Below are 18,904 nucleotides of genomic sequence, written 5' to 3'. Positions count from 1 at the left end.
GCAGAGTAGCCTGCAGTGCTAGTTTCTTCAATCTCACAGAAATGGACTCTTTTGGAGAATATAGTGAAACTTTTGAAGACTCTGAGGAGGAGTTTTTTTCCACCCAAACCCAACCGTACCTGTACGAGCCTGAATATACAGAGGAAGAATTGCGTGAGAGGGATGCTCAAAGGGCAGAACGTGAACGAGCGTCTGTGGAGACCGAGGTAGCTGGAGCTGAGAACCGGGACCGAACAAACGGAGACTGGTGGTGCCAGGAGGGAATCCCCCGCAACGCGTCCGAGGGTTTACGGGGCTACGGACGGAGCAGAGGTTCGGGTTTGCGGTGCGTAATTGTGGGTTGGCTGGGCCGTGGGCTGCCCGGTGTTTGCGTGAGGTCCAAGCGCTTTTCACCCAGGTCTGAGGGCATGAGGCCCGACAATTCTGCCCGGTTCGATTGCCTATTTACGGGCAGTATTTCGGGTGGTGCGTCTTAGAGTTTTGAGTCCGACGGAGAGTCTGCATGTTTGGATTCGCGTGGCCGTGTGCTGCCCAGTGTTTGTGTGAGGTCCAAGCGCTTTTCAGACAGCCTTGGGGGTATAAGGGCCGACAAATCGGCGGTGTTCAGGTGTGTATTTACCGGCTGGTCTTAGAGTTTTGAGTCCGACGGAGCAAAGTAAAATTCCGCTGCTGCTGAGAAACTAGTCCCTCAAAAAATGGATGATTCATGCGATGAGAGGTTAGTTTTGTTTCAAATATTATTCTATCAACACAGATATGTACATCGACAGTCTAGTGTTTTAATGGATTTGCCTCGGGTTCACTGTGGAGTGGGCAAGACTGTTTCTAATGCCATGCTAACTAGAACCATTGACTTGCGCTAGCCATAGCACAAGCGAACTCGGCAACTAGAAAAACTGAATGAAATGTCTTGAAAACGTCTCCAGACGTCTCGAACACACCGGCTCACTTGGAAAATAGGTCTTATGTCCAAAATTCCGAACTATCCCTTTAAGAGCCGGAACACGGTGAAAACCACACACACACACACACACACACACACACACACACACACACACACACACACACACACACACACACACACACACACACACACACACACACACACACACACACACACACACACACACAATGATGGCATGAAGTCAGGTGTGTGAGGTTGGCCAGGACAACATCCAACATGTTTCTTAGCAATGTTCCGAAAAGAAACAGGAAAGACAGACCCGGATGAGTCAGAGTTCCAGCTAAAAAGATCCGTATCCAATCAGATAATGTGGTTGAAAATATGCGAGATGAACAAAAGATCACCTTTGATAGTTGTTTGTATGCTGCGCCAACCCTACTTCCGTGTTTACCCAGCCGATGCCGAGTATGAACACGTTTCGCTGAATGTTTATAAATGCTTGTATTATCAGGTCAACACTTGTTGACCTGATAATACAAGTGTAGCGGGTCTAATCTGCGTGGTGTCTGGCTCAAGGTAGGATAGGACGACCACGTGGATTCAAACACATTTATTTCTCCTGCCTGCATGAAAACAGCAAAGCACAGTGGTTTTCTTCACAAGGATTACTGCGCCTTCTCCCATTGAATCCAGAGAACAAGAGCGAGAACACATAAATAACATACATTCAATTAGAAAAATAGAATAAAATAAAAATATATATAAATCTGAATAAAACAATATCCATCACATTACAACACAACTCGCATTGTGGGACAAAACAAAACACAGCGCACCCTCACATACCTGCAGGAAAACAGCAAAGCACAGTGGTTTTCTTCACAAGGATTACTGCGCCTGTTTGACCGTTGCTATTCCGGAAACAGGTCATCTCAGGGCAATGGAAGAATCCATTAAACTCATTTCTCTTTAACACGTACTAGCCACCCAAAACTACAACACATGGGTTCAATGTGATTCAAAATAAAGAAAATAATTTACTTCGACATTTTTAACAACTGAATAGCTCCAATAAAATAAATATAAAAATGCGGAAGTTACCCACCCTTTCTAAAGTGCCGAATTTCAAAATAAAAGTTCATGAAGCACGTATTGATTCCTATCAAAATAAAACTGATTGTTATAATCTAGGGTAACAACATCTCCATGCTACACAAGCATTAATAAAAATGTGTTGACCTGATAATACAAGCATTTATAAACATTCAGTGAAACACAGCGCTAGCGTTAGCAGCAGAGGATAGAAGCTATCAGGTAGTGATGGTGAGATGAAGCCTCTTGAAACATCAGAGCCTCTCAGCCAGATGAACCACCAAAGTGGTTCGACCCCAAAGCTTCAAATATGTACGCTAGGGACACCTAGTGGTGAATGAAATTATGAAGAAAGTGTTTCCAGTCAACCTAACATAAGATGTTTGCTATATGTGCCGATCCAACATCAAATCATTTGAGAATTAAAGTAATCTCGGTGATACATGTGTGTGAGTGTGCCTTTCATAAATAGTTCTGAACTCAAGATAGAAATTAAGTCATTTGATAAACCACAGACTTGGATTTGAACCTACAACACTTTGATAATGTGTCACTCTCAGTCCTTAGACGCTACACCACCCGAAACATGAGATAGGAGTAAAACTTATAATGATATATAATAATAATCATTTGTAATATAAGTAATGGATGCATGGGGGTGGATCATTGTAGCTCTATCCTAGATTCGAACTTGCAACACTTTGACAACAAGTCCAACTTCTTAACCGCTACACCGCTGCCTCTTTGTAGTATGACCAGCAGTGGTAATAATTACAATAATGATGTATAATAATAATAATAATAATGATAAAGTGATATATTAGTCAAAGTGGTAGGCCAACACTGCAATTCCACCTTGGATTTGAACCTACAATGCTTTGATAATGTGCCCATTTTCATAATAATGATGTATAAGAATATATAAGAATAATTAATAAGAATACTGATAAGCCCACAAGTTAGTATTCGTGTATGAGGCATTTTTATAGTCATAATGTCCCGCCAATTGAAAACCTGTATCACCGCGGTACCTGTATCGCGAAAAAGTAGCCCGAAACGAAGCCTCGCTCGTCATATGCTACGTCATTTTGCCGAGGTGAATCAGATCTCGACACGGAGCTTCGTTGGGGGAGGAGCCGAAATTCTCGACACATGCCTCGAAGCCTCGACGCAAATCATAACATCACTACTATCAGGCCAGTGTTCTTTTAAATAAACTCCTGGTGTACTTACAAACTTTCAAATGCCTCGTTTTGTGAGTACAGACCCTATGTGTACTACTGCAGAAGTTTGGTAACATTCCATGCATTATTAGTGGGGTAATTTACCAGATATACCCACTGTACTATAGCGCTAGTACTAAGCCATTCGGCTGATAGCCCTATCTTGACCAATGCTGACCATCACTAAAAATGCTTCTGAGGGGGTATTTGGCTGCATGTCGTGGTGGAAATTACCTAGGGTGCATTTCACTCCGAACCATTACTTTAATAGACGGTGTGATTGCAGCATATTTTTGACTCCTGTCACGATTACAGCGGAACATCTGTGTAAAAAGGCATCTGAGGCTTCTCACAGTTTGCCAGAACTCCCTTGAGACAAAACCGTGAGTCCATAGTTTCCCTGAAAACATCTCATACCCGGGTTTTTGCAGCTCTTCTGGTTTCCCGAGACCCCTGGGCCATTTAAGCGTGAAAGGCCTCCTTCCTTAGCTCGACGGCCTCCCTCATCACTGGGGGACACCAGGTCCTCTGGTTGACGCCGAGACGGGAAACGATGACCTTCCACCCACAACTCAGGCACTTCCACAATAGAGGCTTTGAAAATGGCCCACTTGGATTCCATGTCCCTCCCCAGAGATGAAAGATTCTTGATGGGAGTTAAAGGCCTTATCATATGTACAGTTATAATAAAAAGGGGGCATTGGACCTTTTTAGCCCATATATTATAATTAAGCACGATTTTGTGTGTAGCTGCTATCCTTCTATAGCTGAAGTTACTTTAACATTCATCAAAGAAATAATATATTGTATGTGTAAAATAAAAATTGAGCATCTGTACGTTTATTTAAATATACAATTGACACATTCAAACAGTATTTTATTTTTTACTAACAATTAAATTCATAAAGTGAAGGCCCAGAAAAACATTCAACCTTTCTGAAGTGAAAACAGAGTGAGACAAAATACCTGATAGAGTAAATATAATTGCCAGATCAAACTAGCCAATCATTAGCATGGGAGCGCTGCAGCAGCCCCTAGTGGATTATTTGAGCATAACATACCTCAAGTAAGTGATGAGATTGCTCAATCAGGTCAAGGGCAACAAGGATGGATGTTTGACTTGTTAACCGTTGACACTCGGGTACTCTGCTGCTCTTTCTGACTGTTTCTGACTGTTTTTGCACTATTATTATTATTATTATTATTATTATTATTATTATTATTATTATTATTATTGTTATTATCATTATTAATATTAACAACTGTCTTTTGCACTACTACCACTTATACAGAAACTATGGCTGCTACTTCCTACATATTCATAGTAGACTTTTATATTATATTTTATTGTTTACTTTTAGTATTAGTAAATGTCTTTATCTGTTGTCCACTTGATTGTACCTTAATGTTAAAGTCCCAGTCGGCAAGTCCAGCGGATCGAGGGCACCACCGAGCTCCTCCCCCACGACCACCGAGCTCCTCCCCCTCGACCACCGAGCTCCTCCCCCACGACCACCGAGCTCCTCCCCCACTACCACCGAGCTCCTCCCCCTCGACCACCGAGCTCCTCCCCCTCAACCACCGAGCTCCTCCCCCACGACCACCGAGCTCCTTCCCCTCGACTCCGTGCCCTCTGAAATCCCTTAGATCACGCCACCTTTGAAACGCGCGTCCGATGTTGACTCTGGTTTTATCACGGGCACCGTCGCCATCTTTCTTTTTTCCCTTCTTTTCCACCGGTGTTTTCTTTTCCTTGGTTGTTTTGGACCTCCTCGTTTTGGTTTTTAACGAGGAATTGGAAGCTTGTTGCTACTTCCCTCCGCCTCCCCCCTGTGATAGTGGTACGACCCGAGGGGGGAGGGGCTCTGTGTGTGCACGAACACAGCCCTGCGTGCTGATTGGACAGGATGAGCCGGGCGCTGTCGGATCTTTGCAAAACAGACAACAGGCTCTACGTGCACGTAGAGGCATGCTTTTTTTTCTTCTCAAACCGGATGATTTATGTTGTTCTATCGGAGCAGAGTGTAGGCTTCAGTGAATATGATCAAAAACATGTTGCAGACTGGTACTTTAATGTCTTTGTCTTATCTGTCTGCCTGTGCACTTGATCTCTTTTCACCGTGGGATAGTGAGAAACATCTTCTTGATTTCTTTGTATGTGGTACATGTGAAGAAATTGCCAATAAACTTGAGTTGAGTTGAGTTATTCAACAACAATTGTGCAATTTTTGAGATCTGGATCCTGAAAATGTAATTTCAATGTGCACATCATGAATATGCATAACGAACCCACAGACATCCTGTTTCTATAGAAGTGGCCTTTTCATCCAGAGATGTGTGAAAAAAAAGCTGAACCAGGGACCTTTGTTTCTTAGCCTAACACTGAAAAAGCATGCCAGCCGAATACTAAACAAGAAAATGTTGGTTTGCTTCCTTCTTCAAGTCCTGAGGAGACACTAGGCTGTTTGGAATGTGACTAAACTGTCTGGAAAAAACAAAACGATAGATAAGTCAGACTGAGCAGAAAGCCAGTGGGCACGTATAGCGGACCTTGTAGTCTTGACAGCGTTTTCCACCGGGCTGATCAGTATTCACGCAGGCAAAGCCAAGGGTAGCGTCATATCTGCAAAATATACAATAAGCATATATTAAAGGGGCACTTCACCAGTTTCATGGATCTCTGTTTACTCGTCCTGCTGCTTAAATCACTGGAGTAGCCATTTTAAAGCAGTAGTTCATCGTTTTGGAAATATCACTCCTGTGTCTGTACAGTAAATATGAAGCTACCGCTCGCAGCGGGCTAGCTTAGCTTAGCATAAAGGCTACAGAATAAATTCATACGTTGTTGCTTTTGGATGTAATATGAAGTTTTTGTTTCTCCATCAACACTTGGTGGTGTCCTCGTCTGTCCTACAACTCACATTTGAAAGACGTCTCCAGTCTTGTTCGCGGGGACGCCGGACGCCGTCGTGGCTTCAATGGCCACCGGCTTGGAGCAGACCTGACTGGGATACAGCATCTGCAGCTGGAGGAGAGTCTCGTAGTCCCCTCGCTTTGTGGGCTTGTCCATGTTGAACCAGCGCGTCCTGCAACCTGTGTATGGAAGCGTGGACATCAGATTTTAATTTGGTTTTACAGGTTGTGATATTTGTTTTTCATCATTTTTTTTCTATTAAATGTAGAGTAGGTCATTTGGCATCGCCCCCTTCGTTCAGACCTCCGTTCAAAGCCACTCCCCCAGAATGCCAAATGATTGCTTGAGATCAGCCGAGTGCAATCAGGAAGTAAGCATCGACAGACAGGCAGGACGTCCATTATTTTCTCTGACCCAACTTTTTTGATTGGACAGGGTTTTTCCAGTCCTGCCACGGCCACAGATGATGTTTTTTATTTTTTTTTATGTCAGATTAATTGAATGTATTCATTGCTATCAGTATGTTATGAGGATTTCAAGTAATATAACAGAAAATGATTCTGTAAAGAATCACCTACTCAACCTTTAAGGCCTTTCTGTGATACACAGTTTTATCAAACATTAACAGCTTCAAGGATAAAGTCATGAATCATAATGAAAACTTACCCTGACAGAAATCCGAAGGACAAGTCAGTATCACGTGATAATCCTGGCATTGTTTACTCCTCTGGTTTCCATTGATGCACGCAAATCCAAAAGTAACATCGTAGCTGAAATATAACAGAAGCTGATGCACCGATTAAAAGCCAAATGAAACCTGTATGATTGATTAGAAAGGTGCTTACGAGAGGAAGGTGTCTCCGGTGTACTCGGCAGATATTCCACTTGTCGACTTGGCCTCGATGCTGGTTGGGTTCCGACAGACTTGACCAGGGAACGTGTTCAGTAACTGAAGTATGGACTCCACATCCCCCTCCTCTGACGGGTCATCACCGTTCAGCCACTGTGTTCGACACTGCTCCGAAACTGTGGGAATTACACAAAAACTTAAACTAGATTCCAACAAAAACCGGACTGTGTGAAAATGATGAGGAAGGGTATTGTATATATATGTTTTTGTATATATTTTTTTTGAGAGGGGGGAATGCTTCTCACTGTGTATTGATATTTTCATTTTGAGTTATGGACGGTTATTATTTATAACAACTTTTTGAGAAAGAATTGTACAGAAATCTATCTCAGCATGCACTGAGGGAAGAAATGTGATCCACTATGGTTGTCTATTCCAGGGCTCTCGCTAATTTAATTTATAAAAAAAATCATTCAAATCTAATCAGAAGATTTATGACTTCCCTTGTATGTTCAGTCCAAAGTAAAAGAAGTCACGTACCTTGACAGAACTCTTTCGGACATATATATCTGACTCTGTAATCGTCACAACTCTTGCTCCCCTGGTCTGCATTTACACAGGCGAACCCGTAGGTGGCATCATAACTGCATGGAGGAGGAAAGCAGGTTGATGAGTGCAGCCCAACTCTCTCCAGGTAATTCAATTGTTCAATGTTTTTGTCTGATGCCGGTTAATCTCACTTTAAAAAAGTATCAGAGGTGTTGGCAGCAGGCTCTCCGGAGACGGTCTGGACCTCGATGGCTATTGGCCGAGGGCAGATTTCTCTCGGGTATATGTTCAGGATGTCACTGAGGACCTCGAAGTCTCCGTTTCCTGTCGGATCATCGTGATCAAACCAGCGCGTCCTGCACTCTATGATGGAATCAAAGAAACACTTATTTTAGATCTCAACACTCAATGTTTTCTTCTGGAGTTTAAAGGGCCAGTGTGCAGCATTTCAGGGGCTATATTAACAGAAATAATAATAGAATACAATATTAAGAATTATGTTCTCTGTGTGTATTATGACCTAAACCTAAGAACCTCGCAGACTGCAAAAACGGTGCCACCAGCCGCCATCTTATTTCCCTTGTGTTATTTTGGTAAAGATGGCCTCCAAGCGAGGCTAGATGCCACCACATTCTACAGACTGGCCCTTTAAATCAAGGTTATATCTTTGTTGTACCACGTACCTGAGCAGAACTGCCCTGTGCAGGTGAACATGACCTCGTAATCGTAGCACTGTCTCACTTTCTGTTCTGAGTTCAGGCAGACAAGGCCCTCTGATGCACCGTCACTGTGAAACACAAACATCCCAATATTTACTATAAGATGTTGGGACTACAACGCATCACATAGAATCAGGAACATACTTTAATATCTGAGACATTTTTCTTTTTTTCATTTACATTAAAAATACCTTAAAATCTGTCTGTTTTTCATAAAAAGAGGAGAAGAAACATTCTTGCCTTCTGACTTTCTACAACATAATTAACGGCCAATCTTGGCTTCCCGATGTGAGATGAGTGCAAGTAAAAGTGAAGTACTCACGTGCTGAAGGTGTTCCCGGTGTGCTGGGACTTGACCCCGGAGACCGTCCGAGCCTCCATGTCCACTGGGTCGGAGCAGATCCTGGTCCAGTGCTTCCTTCTCAAGTCCCCCAGGAGCTCTGAGTCCCCACCGCTGGAGACGTCGCCTTCATCGAACCAGGCCGTCTTACAGGCTGCGGGAGAGGAAGAGGAGGGTCACACAGGTCTCCATCATCTGCTGCAAATTATCTTTAGATCCAGACAAAAAAAGGATGGGCCTTACTTTCCACTCCGGTGGCGAAGAATTGAAGGTCTGCAGGGGGAAGTAGTTGTCTTTGGTTAGTTATACATTTAGTTTCTGATTGTGTTAAATTACAAGAACTGATCAGTTAATTACCTGATGCTAGAAGACACCAAACTGCAAAGCTCTGAAATAACAAGAGGGAAAGTTTGTATGCACCGAGACAGAGAACTTTAGTGGAAAATGCACAAAATCAAAATACCTGAAAGATCAGCATGATTTTTATATCTGTTAATCTTGAAGAAAGACGATGTAACCAAACCACGTTTAATTAGGTTCTTCACTCAAGTGGAAATGAATCCATGGGGATCTTGATGGCACTTGTACAATATCTCTGCAGCATTGCTCCTCCCACAGAGGCGGAGCCTCGGGAGACTTCCTCCTCAGTAATTAGGAACATGGAAAGGAGCAGCAGCAGCACCTCTCAGGAAGTTCACCTTCTTTCTCCCAGTTCTCTGTGTGGAGCTCGACTTCCTGTATTTGTTCAAACTTTAACTAGAAATAACGGTCATCTGTTTTCAGCTAAACATAATATACTATATTATTAGTATTAATACTTCATTTTGAGGTACTGTATTTGATCTAAACCCCCACCTCTTCATATTGTGGATTATCAGTGCATCATTAGTGTTGAATCATGTTCTTTTGTTCCCTAAGTATATTCTGTATAAATGCAAAAAATCAAAACAACTGTGAATAAAATGTATGGATTCATATAATATATTCATATTATTCATATATTCATATAAGTGAATGGATACTTGCAATGAAGCAGACGGTTTTTAAACATTATTATTTATCAGGTAAGTTTTAATGACAGTGAAATCCCCCAATTATGTTCATTCACTCCTGGAAGTTTAAATGTCAAATGCAATGGTTACAGCTGCCTGTCATCCATGAAGGTGTGATGTAATGTCACATGTTTCTCAACTATTTCAATGTACAGACATGCGGGTATTGTTATACAAACCTGTCAGAGTGAATTTATTCTTTAAACTGATGCAATATGAAGGTCGACCTTCCAGTGCTTCTGAAACTATAAAAATGGGAAAACTGAAGTTTTTAATTTCTTCTGCTATAGTCCATTATAAATTGCTTTTCCTATTGTCTCTTGAGGCTATATGCTATATGCTATATGCTCAAATAGCTAAAACATTAACATAACACAGACTTTCTCCAGACTGCGGACAAATATCACCTTTCTTTGAGTCTTTTAAGATGAAAAAAAGCAAAATGCATACATCTTCTGTATGAATGAGAGAAAGTAAATAAATGTTTATAGTGCAGTTTTATACTCGCCCTGCTTTCGCTGAAATAATTCAAACAAACAGGAGGGGATGTTAGAAAATGTCTACATTTAAATGAGATTTGTTGAACTTGTTGCCATTTCCTGATACCAAACTATGTGTATTTTCACGGTGCGATCTCAGAAAAAGGTTTTACGGTTTACAGTATTAATATTATTTACAAATCTAATAAAAAAAATGTTGCATGCAACTATAACATATAACTGAAGCATGTTAGTGTCATCCATTTGAGAAAGAGTGTGGTATCCCGGAGCCTTTAGGGTGCTCGTGTAAAGTGAGGATGAGAGCTCACCTTTGGCTATTGAGTTTCTGTAACAATTGAGTTCCTGCTGTTTAAATCTCACTGAAAGAAAAGTATAAGTAACCAGGATGAGTGTAGAATATCTGCAGGCCAACACTGTTCCAAAAACACACCCAGAACCGAGGAAGTCACAGGAAATGACCTCAGGGCGTCACCGTGGCAGAGATCTGATATTAGGACTTCTTACTGAATTTCTCAAAGAAGAAAGAACAATTTAACAATTCGGTATAAAAACATGTTTATTTTGGAATTGTGTACTAAAGTTTGTCTGCCTTCCGGTGGGATCTTAACTTCTACTGTGAATCAGCATCGTGTTGGAATAAGGAGCATTCGAGACACAACAGGCTTTAAATGCAGCAATTAAACTGTGTGAAGAAGATAAAAAATCTTGAATCAAGAAGCAGGACTGACAGACGGGCAGGTAAAGGTACGTACTGTAGTCAGACATTATTAGAGAAGCAGCTGGACAGCGAATCTTCACGTCAAGTGAGACAATCAGCACAAAGGCTGGAGAGCACAGGGACTGAGCAGAGATGGGCTTGTATAAAGTGCTGCAAGGCTGATTCGGGGAATGGGAAGCAGGTGGAAGGTCAGGTGATTTATGAGAAAGCGTGTTCTGGGCAGCAGGGAGGCAGGAAAGCAGCAGACAACAGAATAAACATGTTGTGATGCCTCAGAGAGTGATGATTTATTTATTGCTTGGTGGGCAAATGAGAAATTTGAAAAATGAGTCTCCCCAAAAAACAAAAAAAAACTATAAAACCCTAAAGTAATATGTTTTGAAGGCTGAAAGATCTGCAATGGATAAAAAAAAAACATAATTTAAAGTGAATGTACCGGCGTGTTATATAAAATGGAAGTTACATTCTCTTACATAAGCAGCATGTGAGCGTGAAAGCCGAGCCACCCAGAGCCCACCAGTGTCTTCCTCTGACGGACCGAGAATCCTCACATGTACCCCCTGTGGCTCTGAAGGGGTCCTCCTGATCTGGTTTCTGGACCCTGTTGTCACAGACTGCTTCAGGATGACATGTTGACAGTAGTTGTTTCATATTCTACGTAACCTTTGCACGGTATTATGAGCAGCTGCAGACAAATCTATCACCTGTTTTCATAGTTATCAGTATTACCTGCACAGAATATTCAGCTACAATAACCTGCTGAATTCACACACATATTCATCCACTGCCAAGGTCATTTCACAAATAAATGCAGGTAAGATGAGAGTTCTGCACCCTGGGATCCAGGTCCATGTTAGAAACCTGATTTGGGTGTAACCTTTACGAGAGTACATTGGATCTTAACTTTCCTAATAGGCGGGATAATTAGCCTCTCCTCAGGGAACGACCTCGACGCTCGCCTGTACGATGGATTACTTTCGGAACAAATGGTGAAAAAAAATCCATGTAAAGAAAGAGGAATACAGAGGCGCAAAAAAACAACAACAAGAAAACTCACAAGATTACAAATAGCACATGAATTTTGTTTTTAATTAAAAACACCGAGGGCAAGGGGAGCGTCTTTGCAACATTGGAAATGGAGCAGTCGGCTCCTTCTGACATTGACAATGTTTCATCTGGTACACTCTCATTTTCAGCTTTTCACAAGTGAAACACATTTCAAAATAAAAATGTCCGTTAAGTGCACCTTTCATTATTTTTGAAATGGTATAAAAACAACCAGAGTAGTGGAAGTTTCTTGACAACTTTGCATTGGGGCAAGAGTGTACAGTGTGTGTGTATATATATGTATGTATACACACATGTACATGAAAATCCAGTTTAAGAGCAGATACACACAAGGCGCCCAGCAAGCGGGCACACACGTTATTTTCTGCTTTCAGTGTCCTAACCCTGGCTCTCTACAATCCACATGTTCACGTCTGAACAAACAGGACTTTCTGTGTGGATAAACAATCTGTTTATTGCATGTGGAGCCTAAGACTTCTCTTTTTTTAATTGAGTGAATAATAAGACCAGTTTCCACCTAACTTGATCAGGTAATTCCAGGTTTTACACATTAACCTTGAATGGAACTTCATTGGGTGGAGGAGGGGCTGTAATCAAAACTCAAACATGAGGGGGAAAAACAAAAAGGGGGGTGTGGGAGGTATTACACAATAACCAGAGGGGAAAAAAAGCCAGTTATGATCGCTCTAAAAAAAAAGCAGAATAAAGCCTTGAAACGAAAGCGACGAAAACGAGAAGAAAAGAAAGAAAAACTAAACTAAATAAATAAAAATGAGGCACCTCGAAGTGGAAGGATAGTGCTCGTTTTAATTTTAAAAAGGATATTAATACAAATATTTGAAGCTTACAAGAAAAAAGGAGAAAAAAAGGGACTGTGATCGTGCCGTTGTCATCGACTAAATGGAGGCAAGCATGCTGTATCCGAGCTACACTATTGGTCACGGCGCCTGCAGGAGGCTTCCAGCGTTTCCTCAAACCACCAAACGCTATCTGGACTGGTTCCTACTGCTGTTTGCTGCAGACGAAGGTCCTGCTGCAGAGGAAACCTCAGAGCCTTCAGAGAGATGTCGCTATGGCTACCAAACCTGAAAATAAAGCAAACATCTTGAGGCAGTTCTGGGTTGACCCTCCTGAGGATATGGATAATGACACACACACACACACACACACACACACACACACACACACCAGGGACCTGTGAGACAGGAAGGGGTCTGAGACATTCTCTGGAGACTTATACCTGTCTGGCAGATAGTTTTACACACAAAACAATACCTTCAACAACCAAGAATATAACACCCTTTTCAGCTCTTTAAAAAGTCTTTTTTTATGAGATCTACTCAATCAAATATGGCTGCAGAGGCAACAACTCATGCCATATTCTTTATAAATTCAACCTCAAATGCCATGCATATCAACAGAAATGTGAAACTAGCGTACACTGTCCGGTTCTATTGAATCTAAGTTCCCAAACGGCCGTATGACTACGCGCTGCATCCTTCATGTCTGGCGTTAGCACCGAGGTTTCTCTCTTTTTCAGAAACACCAAAGAAAGAACAAACACAGACACAGAAGACACGACAGCACCGTGGATGACCTGCGAAGCCGACGTGAAGCGGCAGTAACTGAGTTACTGATTTGCATTCGACGACCTGAGTTGTGTACTGAAGCTGCGTGACCGTGACCATGTGCGCTCCTCTCCAAACAATTTGCAAAAAAAAAAAAAAAAAAAAAAGCATGCTCGAACGCGCAAAAAAAAGAAAAGGTTCCTCTACAGAAGTGAAGAAAGAAGGCCTAAACATCTTCAAGTATTAATACAGTTAGGCCTGTTAAAAAAAAGACCTGGACACACAGTATTAGAACCCAGAATAAACTCTAGGAAGGTTGAAGAGCAGTTATGGTTAGTTTGCATGTTTCCCCCCCACAAATATAATATATATATATATATTCATATGTATATAAATAAAATTCAGTGCTGTAAAAACATCTCCACCTCCAGAGGATCTGACCCATCGTAGAAAGGCCTAATAAGTTTTACTCTTCTCATGGCTAACACTACTGCTGGAAGTATGTAAACTGTACTGGTTCTCCTGTGTTAATAGTCCTTCATTGAGAATACAAACACCGAGGAAGAGAAGACTTTGTTAATAGGATTTCTTTTTTTTTTTCTCTCTTTTTCTTTTTTTGGTTTTTACTGCACACAGAGAAACATATCCCGTCGTGTCATCTTGGTTTCGTTTGGTAGCAGCGAAGCACCAAGTCTCTCTGTGTGAGTCTGCTGTGTGTGTGTGTGTGTGTGTGTGTGTGTAACATCACTCCATAGTCTCTGTGTGTGTGTGTTCTGATGTTTTTCGGCCACCTATGAAGAGCACGGCTGCACGTTGGTGCCGTGGGCCGCGTGGATCTGCAGGTCGATGGCTCGGGCCGGCTGCTGTCCCGGCCTGGCGTTCATCAGCGCCAGGTTCCTCACGCAGCCCGTCATCCCCGACAGGAACTTCCCTCCCGTCATGGCGGCCATGTCCGGGGCTCCTCCTGAGAACACACACACACACACACACAGTGTAGTTTTAAAGAAATGTGGGTTCCTGACAGAACTTAGTGGATTTGGAAGGACTACAGGAAATCAAGTAAAAGTAGGTCAAATTCCAATTCTGCAGCGAGGAACTCACTTTCATATGGATGTGATAACATTGTTTCACATTAATGGATCAATCCAGATGATAGCTGGTTTAATTGTGTGGCTAGCGTAACTTCAATTAAACAGTAGAAGCTAAACTAACTACAGCACATATTTCCATTGTGGTTGTTGATGAAGACAAGAGACATGAAGATGAAGAAAACGTTATTAAAGATAGAAAAACAGTGTCTCTAGCTGAAAAACCTGGTGTTCAGTATGTTTGGACACCAGTGTTTTCATTTAAGTGAGCTAGCCACACAGTTTGTTATACAAAGCTTTGAAATAAAGCTTTATATATTTGTTTTAATTAGAGCCCAGCACCTGAATGCTAATTCATTAATATCAACTTTGAATTGGAACACATCATATAACAATTTAATCCGATAACCTTTTTTGCTCCATACATGAGTCGGCTTTGGGCCTCCGTACTTTCAACCCACTCACCGAGATATATACTGCCTTTGGTGTTGACCATGAGACTTCTGCCTTTAGACTGTCCACGTAGCGCCGCTCCTCCATCAATCTGGATGTACCCGTCTTTTCCAGTCCTGCAAGAAAAGAGACAGTCACATCTCAATACCAGAACAAGTATATATATATATATATATATATATATATATATATATATATATATACTGTATATATATATATATAAATGCAAACATACCTGACTGCTGTGACCTTATGCCATCTTCCATCATTGATAATTCTCCGGGACAAGATCTCTGCCTCTCCGCTGCCCAATTGGTAACTGGGTATCATACAAATCATCATTATCATCATCATCATCATCATCATTAGCCCACAACAACATTCATATGAACTCATAAAGCTCATCTAGAGGTCATCTACGGGGCTACGGGCCGAGTCACCTGAAAACGAGGTGTCCATTCTGCAGGCCGAGGCTGATGAAGTCCTTGCCTTTGCCGTGTTCACCGAGTTCCTGAAAACAACGTGTTGGGTCAGCAGGGAGAGGATGTTGTGCATTTGAACAGCTGCGGTCATTTTCTGCACCAGCTGTCCGAAATAGCAAACATGAGGCAGACAGATTACATGCAAAACACCTTCCTTCTCCTGAGTATCTCACACTGGTCCTACTACACATGTTGAATGACACTGAACCAATGGGAAGCACATATTAAGAAACATGCAACATGGATACGGAATGTCTTTGTGTTTGAGTGGATACCTTTTTACTAGCATGCACCCTTCGCAAATTGCGTGCGCCATTGGTCTCCTGAGGAAAATGGATGGTGGAGTTAGAGAAGCAACATGCATGTATTTAGTGGTGTGAGAGAGAGAGAGAGAGAGAGAGAGAGAGCCGGGCTCCCAGCCAACATGCCCGTCAACGTCACAGCCTCAGTGGCATCAAGTGTGAATTATGACACGGAAATATTTTGTAAGAGATTTGTTATTGTTGACACATAATATAAAAAAAACCACTGGTACATGAATGAGCATCACTTCTTTGAGGATGGTGGTGATTAAGGGGGCGATGTTAGGGTGAGGATGAAACAGTGGAAGGGAAGGATGTGTATTAGGTTAAAGGTGTGGATGCAACCAGGGCTTGGCCTCCATAAATAAAATCTCAAGACCAGGACCAGGACTCACCACTCCCTGCCACAAGATCAGGCCCTCAGAGGAGCTTGTGTTGATCTCCAGCTCAATCGTCTCCGGCGAGTCAAAGGCACTAAAACAGAAACAAATATAAAGATAATAAGTACACATAATGCATGGTTTCATCAACTCCTAATAATACACCATCTGCTTTGACCGGTGTATAATTAAAAAAAGTGCTATGATAATTCATTCCCTGAGGAGTAATAGTGTATCAGGGTAGAAAAGTACCTTCTTGGGAACACGGACTTAGGAAGAGCAATGTATCCATCGTCATGGAAATGAGCTGCATACTGATAGGGTGAATCTAGAAAACAGTGACAGGAAACACACAATCACAATGACATTCAAACACTAGTGAGGCTGCTGTGGAGTTTCACTCTCACTGTAATGTCGCCCTCTAGTGGAGAAGAATGGAAGGAACCCTGGTGAGACAGTATTAATCACTTAGTGACTTTTAAATAAAGAAAGGACACATTCTTCATTTTATCAATGAAAAGATAGCAAGCAACACATCTTGGTGGTTCAAACTGGCTTTTGTTTGTCATTTTCTGTTTTGTAAATTTGTTATTTCCAGTGGTATTTATTTCTTTGCTTGCTCATTTTAATGTTTGGCTCTTATTTCAACCATTTTTATCATGTGAAGCACTTTGTGACTGTAAAAGGTGCTATATCAAATACATGTATTTTTATTAAGTCTGTGAGTCTCTAGGAATTATACATTGTTTTATTGCTTTTCATTTATAAAAGGAAGATCATGTTATCTCTCCACTCAAAAGCTACATTGTCACTTTATGCACCACGAGTCTTTAAGCAAAAACTGCAATTAAAAAAAAAACTAAAATAACAAAAAAATCTTCAGCACAACCAAACCAATCCATGATGCAAACTGATGACGGATTAATTTGCCATTCCTCCCACTGCTGCCCCGTCTCTGACCTTCCAGAGATCACAGCGAACGCACCACGGTCCCATGCACGAGTCCCCATGTAGTAAATGCATCTCTTGTCACCAAACATCACACTGAGCTTCCCAGTTGTTAGTAACAGCGTAAACGTGTGATTTAATGTTCTGGCCCAGACGGTTTCAGAAGAAGAAGAACTGCGGTGTGTTTTATTCTTAGACAGGCATTCTGGAGGCAGACGGAGACGAGATTTTACGTTGTGAGTAGCCGTCTTACCGGCGTTGACATGACGACAGGGAGAAAAGATAATCAAGGGGAATTCCACATTTCCACCTGGTCCAAAATCTCTCTCTTTTTTTAGTACAGATGCAGAATTCCCCTCTCCCAACGTTCCGATGGGGACAAGATCCTCGGCTGAGGGCAGACACATGTTTCGGTATGCGCGGACATGTGTTAGGCGATAGAAAGCTCGGGTTGAACTCGGAGAGGGGATGTGGGGCCCCCCCTGGAGCTCAGATGGGCCCCCTGTTAGTCACAATGGTGTCAGGCAGACCGAGGATTGAGATACTGTACCATTCGCCTCGCTACTTTCCAAATTCCTCAGGGCCTCGGGGGTGCTGGAGACCTGGCCTGTGTGTGCAGGGGGTAAGACATATGTGATCACTTAGGGTCAATTTCCCCCAGCATGCAGTGCGACGCTGGGGGGGAGCCGTCTGAAGGGCTGTGGAGAATGTGAGGCTCATTTATGGTCCTGTGTCTAGTCTCTGAGCTTTGATGGTGAATATCTCCGTCTATAGGATGCAGGTGTAAGCAATGATGTGCTGCAGGCGGACAAATGCTTTGCAGGTCGGGAGGAATCGTTAGCAGAAGTGCTACTTGAATTCTAAATGAGTACGATTAGCTCAGATTCTGATGTAATAGTTGGTGTACGTGGTCGTGTGGCTGGCCAGTACTTACTTTCTTCACAGTTCACGCCTGTGCGGCCGGGTGCACACACACACTGGCCGTCCACACAGCTGCCGCCGCTCTGGCACTGCAGGTCGCTCTGACACACGTCTCTCACCACCTCACACCGCTCACCTGTGAGGTCACAACGCCGCCGTGGGTCGGGGGAGGAAGGTCCATGTTCATAGGGTTAATAATAATACCATCAATAAATCAACTACCCAGATATGTTGAAGGAGCTGATCTCATTTTCTCTGAAAACACAGTCTTTCCCAGCGTTTAGAAGCCGTTTGAGTGCGACTGACCTTCAAATCCGTCCTTACAGAGGCACTGGTACTCGTATTCGAAGCTGGACATGCAGTGTCCTCCGTTCAGGCAGGGCCGGCGGTCACACGGGCTGTTGTCCACACACTTGCGGATGGATCTGCTCTCCGTGAAGCTGTAGGACAGATCCACCTTCTTGTTGTTGATGGAAACCTGAGCAAACGCAGCGCAGACACGTTGAAGCAGAAACCAGCCACAGAACTTCATGAGGGCTGAGGTCCTGTTTACAGAGAGCGTCTCACCTCTCCGATGCATCCCTCAAACAGTTCGCTGACGTTGGCGGGCTTCGGCAGGAGGTCCATGCTGGGGACTCCTCCCAGGTACATGGGAGTGTGGATATTGAGGCCCTGGGCTTTTCCTGGAGACGTCTTCCTCTCCACGGGGCCTTGATCGACCTTCAGGTGGCCAGCCCTCTTGTTTCGCTCGGCCACAACCCTGTGCCACTGGCCCAGAGAGACTGGCTCCGGACTGAGAAGGATGGCCTGGCCTGGAAATGAAAAATAGGCCC

At 42.7% G+C, this 18,904-nt stretch overlaps 2 protein-coding genes across 3 annotated transcripts in view; both read right to left on the bottom strand.

Moving 5' to 3' along the window:
- Positions 1–6,136: 6,136 nt before the first annotated feature.
- LOC311017801 (mucin-5AC) lies at positions 6,137–8,753 on the bottom strand (the record flags this gene model as incomplete). The annotated part of the gene is made up of 7 exons (XM_084016378.1): positions 8,574–8,753; positions 8,216–8,319; positions 7,724–7,895; positions 7,524–7,627; positions 6,979–7,159; positions 6,800–6,903; positions 6,137–6,312 (listed from the first exon to the last, which is right to left on the bottom strand). Exons 1-7 carry the CDS (start codon positions 8,630–8,632, stop codon positions 6,137–6,139), a joined length of 900 nt encoding a protein of 299 aa, XP_083872504.1. The 5' UTR covers positions 8,633–8,753.
- A 3,176-nt stretch (positions 8,754–11,929) lies between these two features.
- Positions 11,930–18,904, bottom strand: part of hspg2 (heparan sulfate proteoglycan 2) — an 82,389-nt gene continuing 75,414 nt past the window's right edge. For both annotated transcript variants that reach the window (XM_084016503.1, XM_084016504.1), the window contains 11 exons: positions 18,639–18,883; positions 18,378–18,549; positions 18,085–18,207; positions 17,701–17,757; positions 16,455–16,530; positions 16,218–16,296; positions 15,796–15,843; positions 15,479–15,549; positions 15,274–15,357; positions 15,051–15,154; positions 11,930–14,461 (listed from right to left, as the gene is read on the bottom strand). In XM_084016503.1, coding sequence (XP_083872629.1) covers positions 14,289–14,461; positions 15,051–15,154; positions 15,274–15,357; positions 15,479–15,549; positions 15,796–15,843; positions 16,218–16,296; positions 16,455–16,530; positions 17,701–17,757; positions 18,085–18,207; positions 18,378–18,549; positions 18,639–18,883 — 1,232 coding nt within the window. In that variant the 3' untranslated portion in view covers positions 11,930–14,288. The remainder of the gene's footprint in view (positions 14,462–15,050; positions 15,155–15,273; positions 15,358–15,478; positions 15,550–15,795; positions 15,844–16,217; positions 16,297–16,454; positions 16,531–17,700; positions 17,758–18,084; positions 18,208–18,377; positions 18,550–18,638; positions 18,884–18,904) is intronic.

Source organism: Eutrigla gurnardus (assembly GCF_963514095.1).
Source record: "Eutrigla gurnardus genome assembly, chromosome: 8".
NCBI classification, from domain to species: domain Eukaryota; kingdom Metazoa; phylum Chordata; class Actinopteri; order Perciformes; family Triglidae; genus Eutrigla; species Eutrigla gurnardus.
Note: the sequence above shows the minus strand (reverse complement) of the source record. Positions and strands in the feature narration are given on the sequence as shown.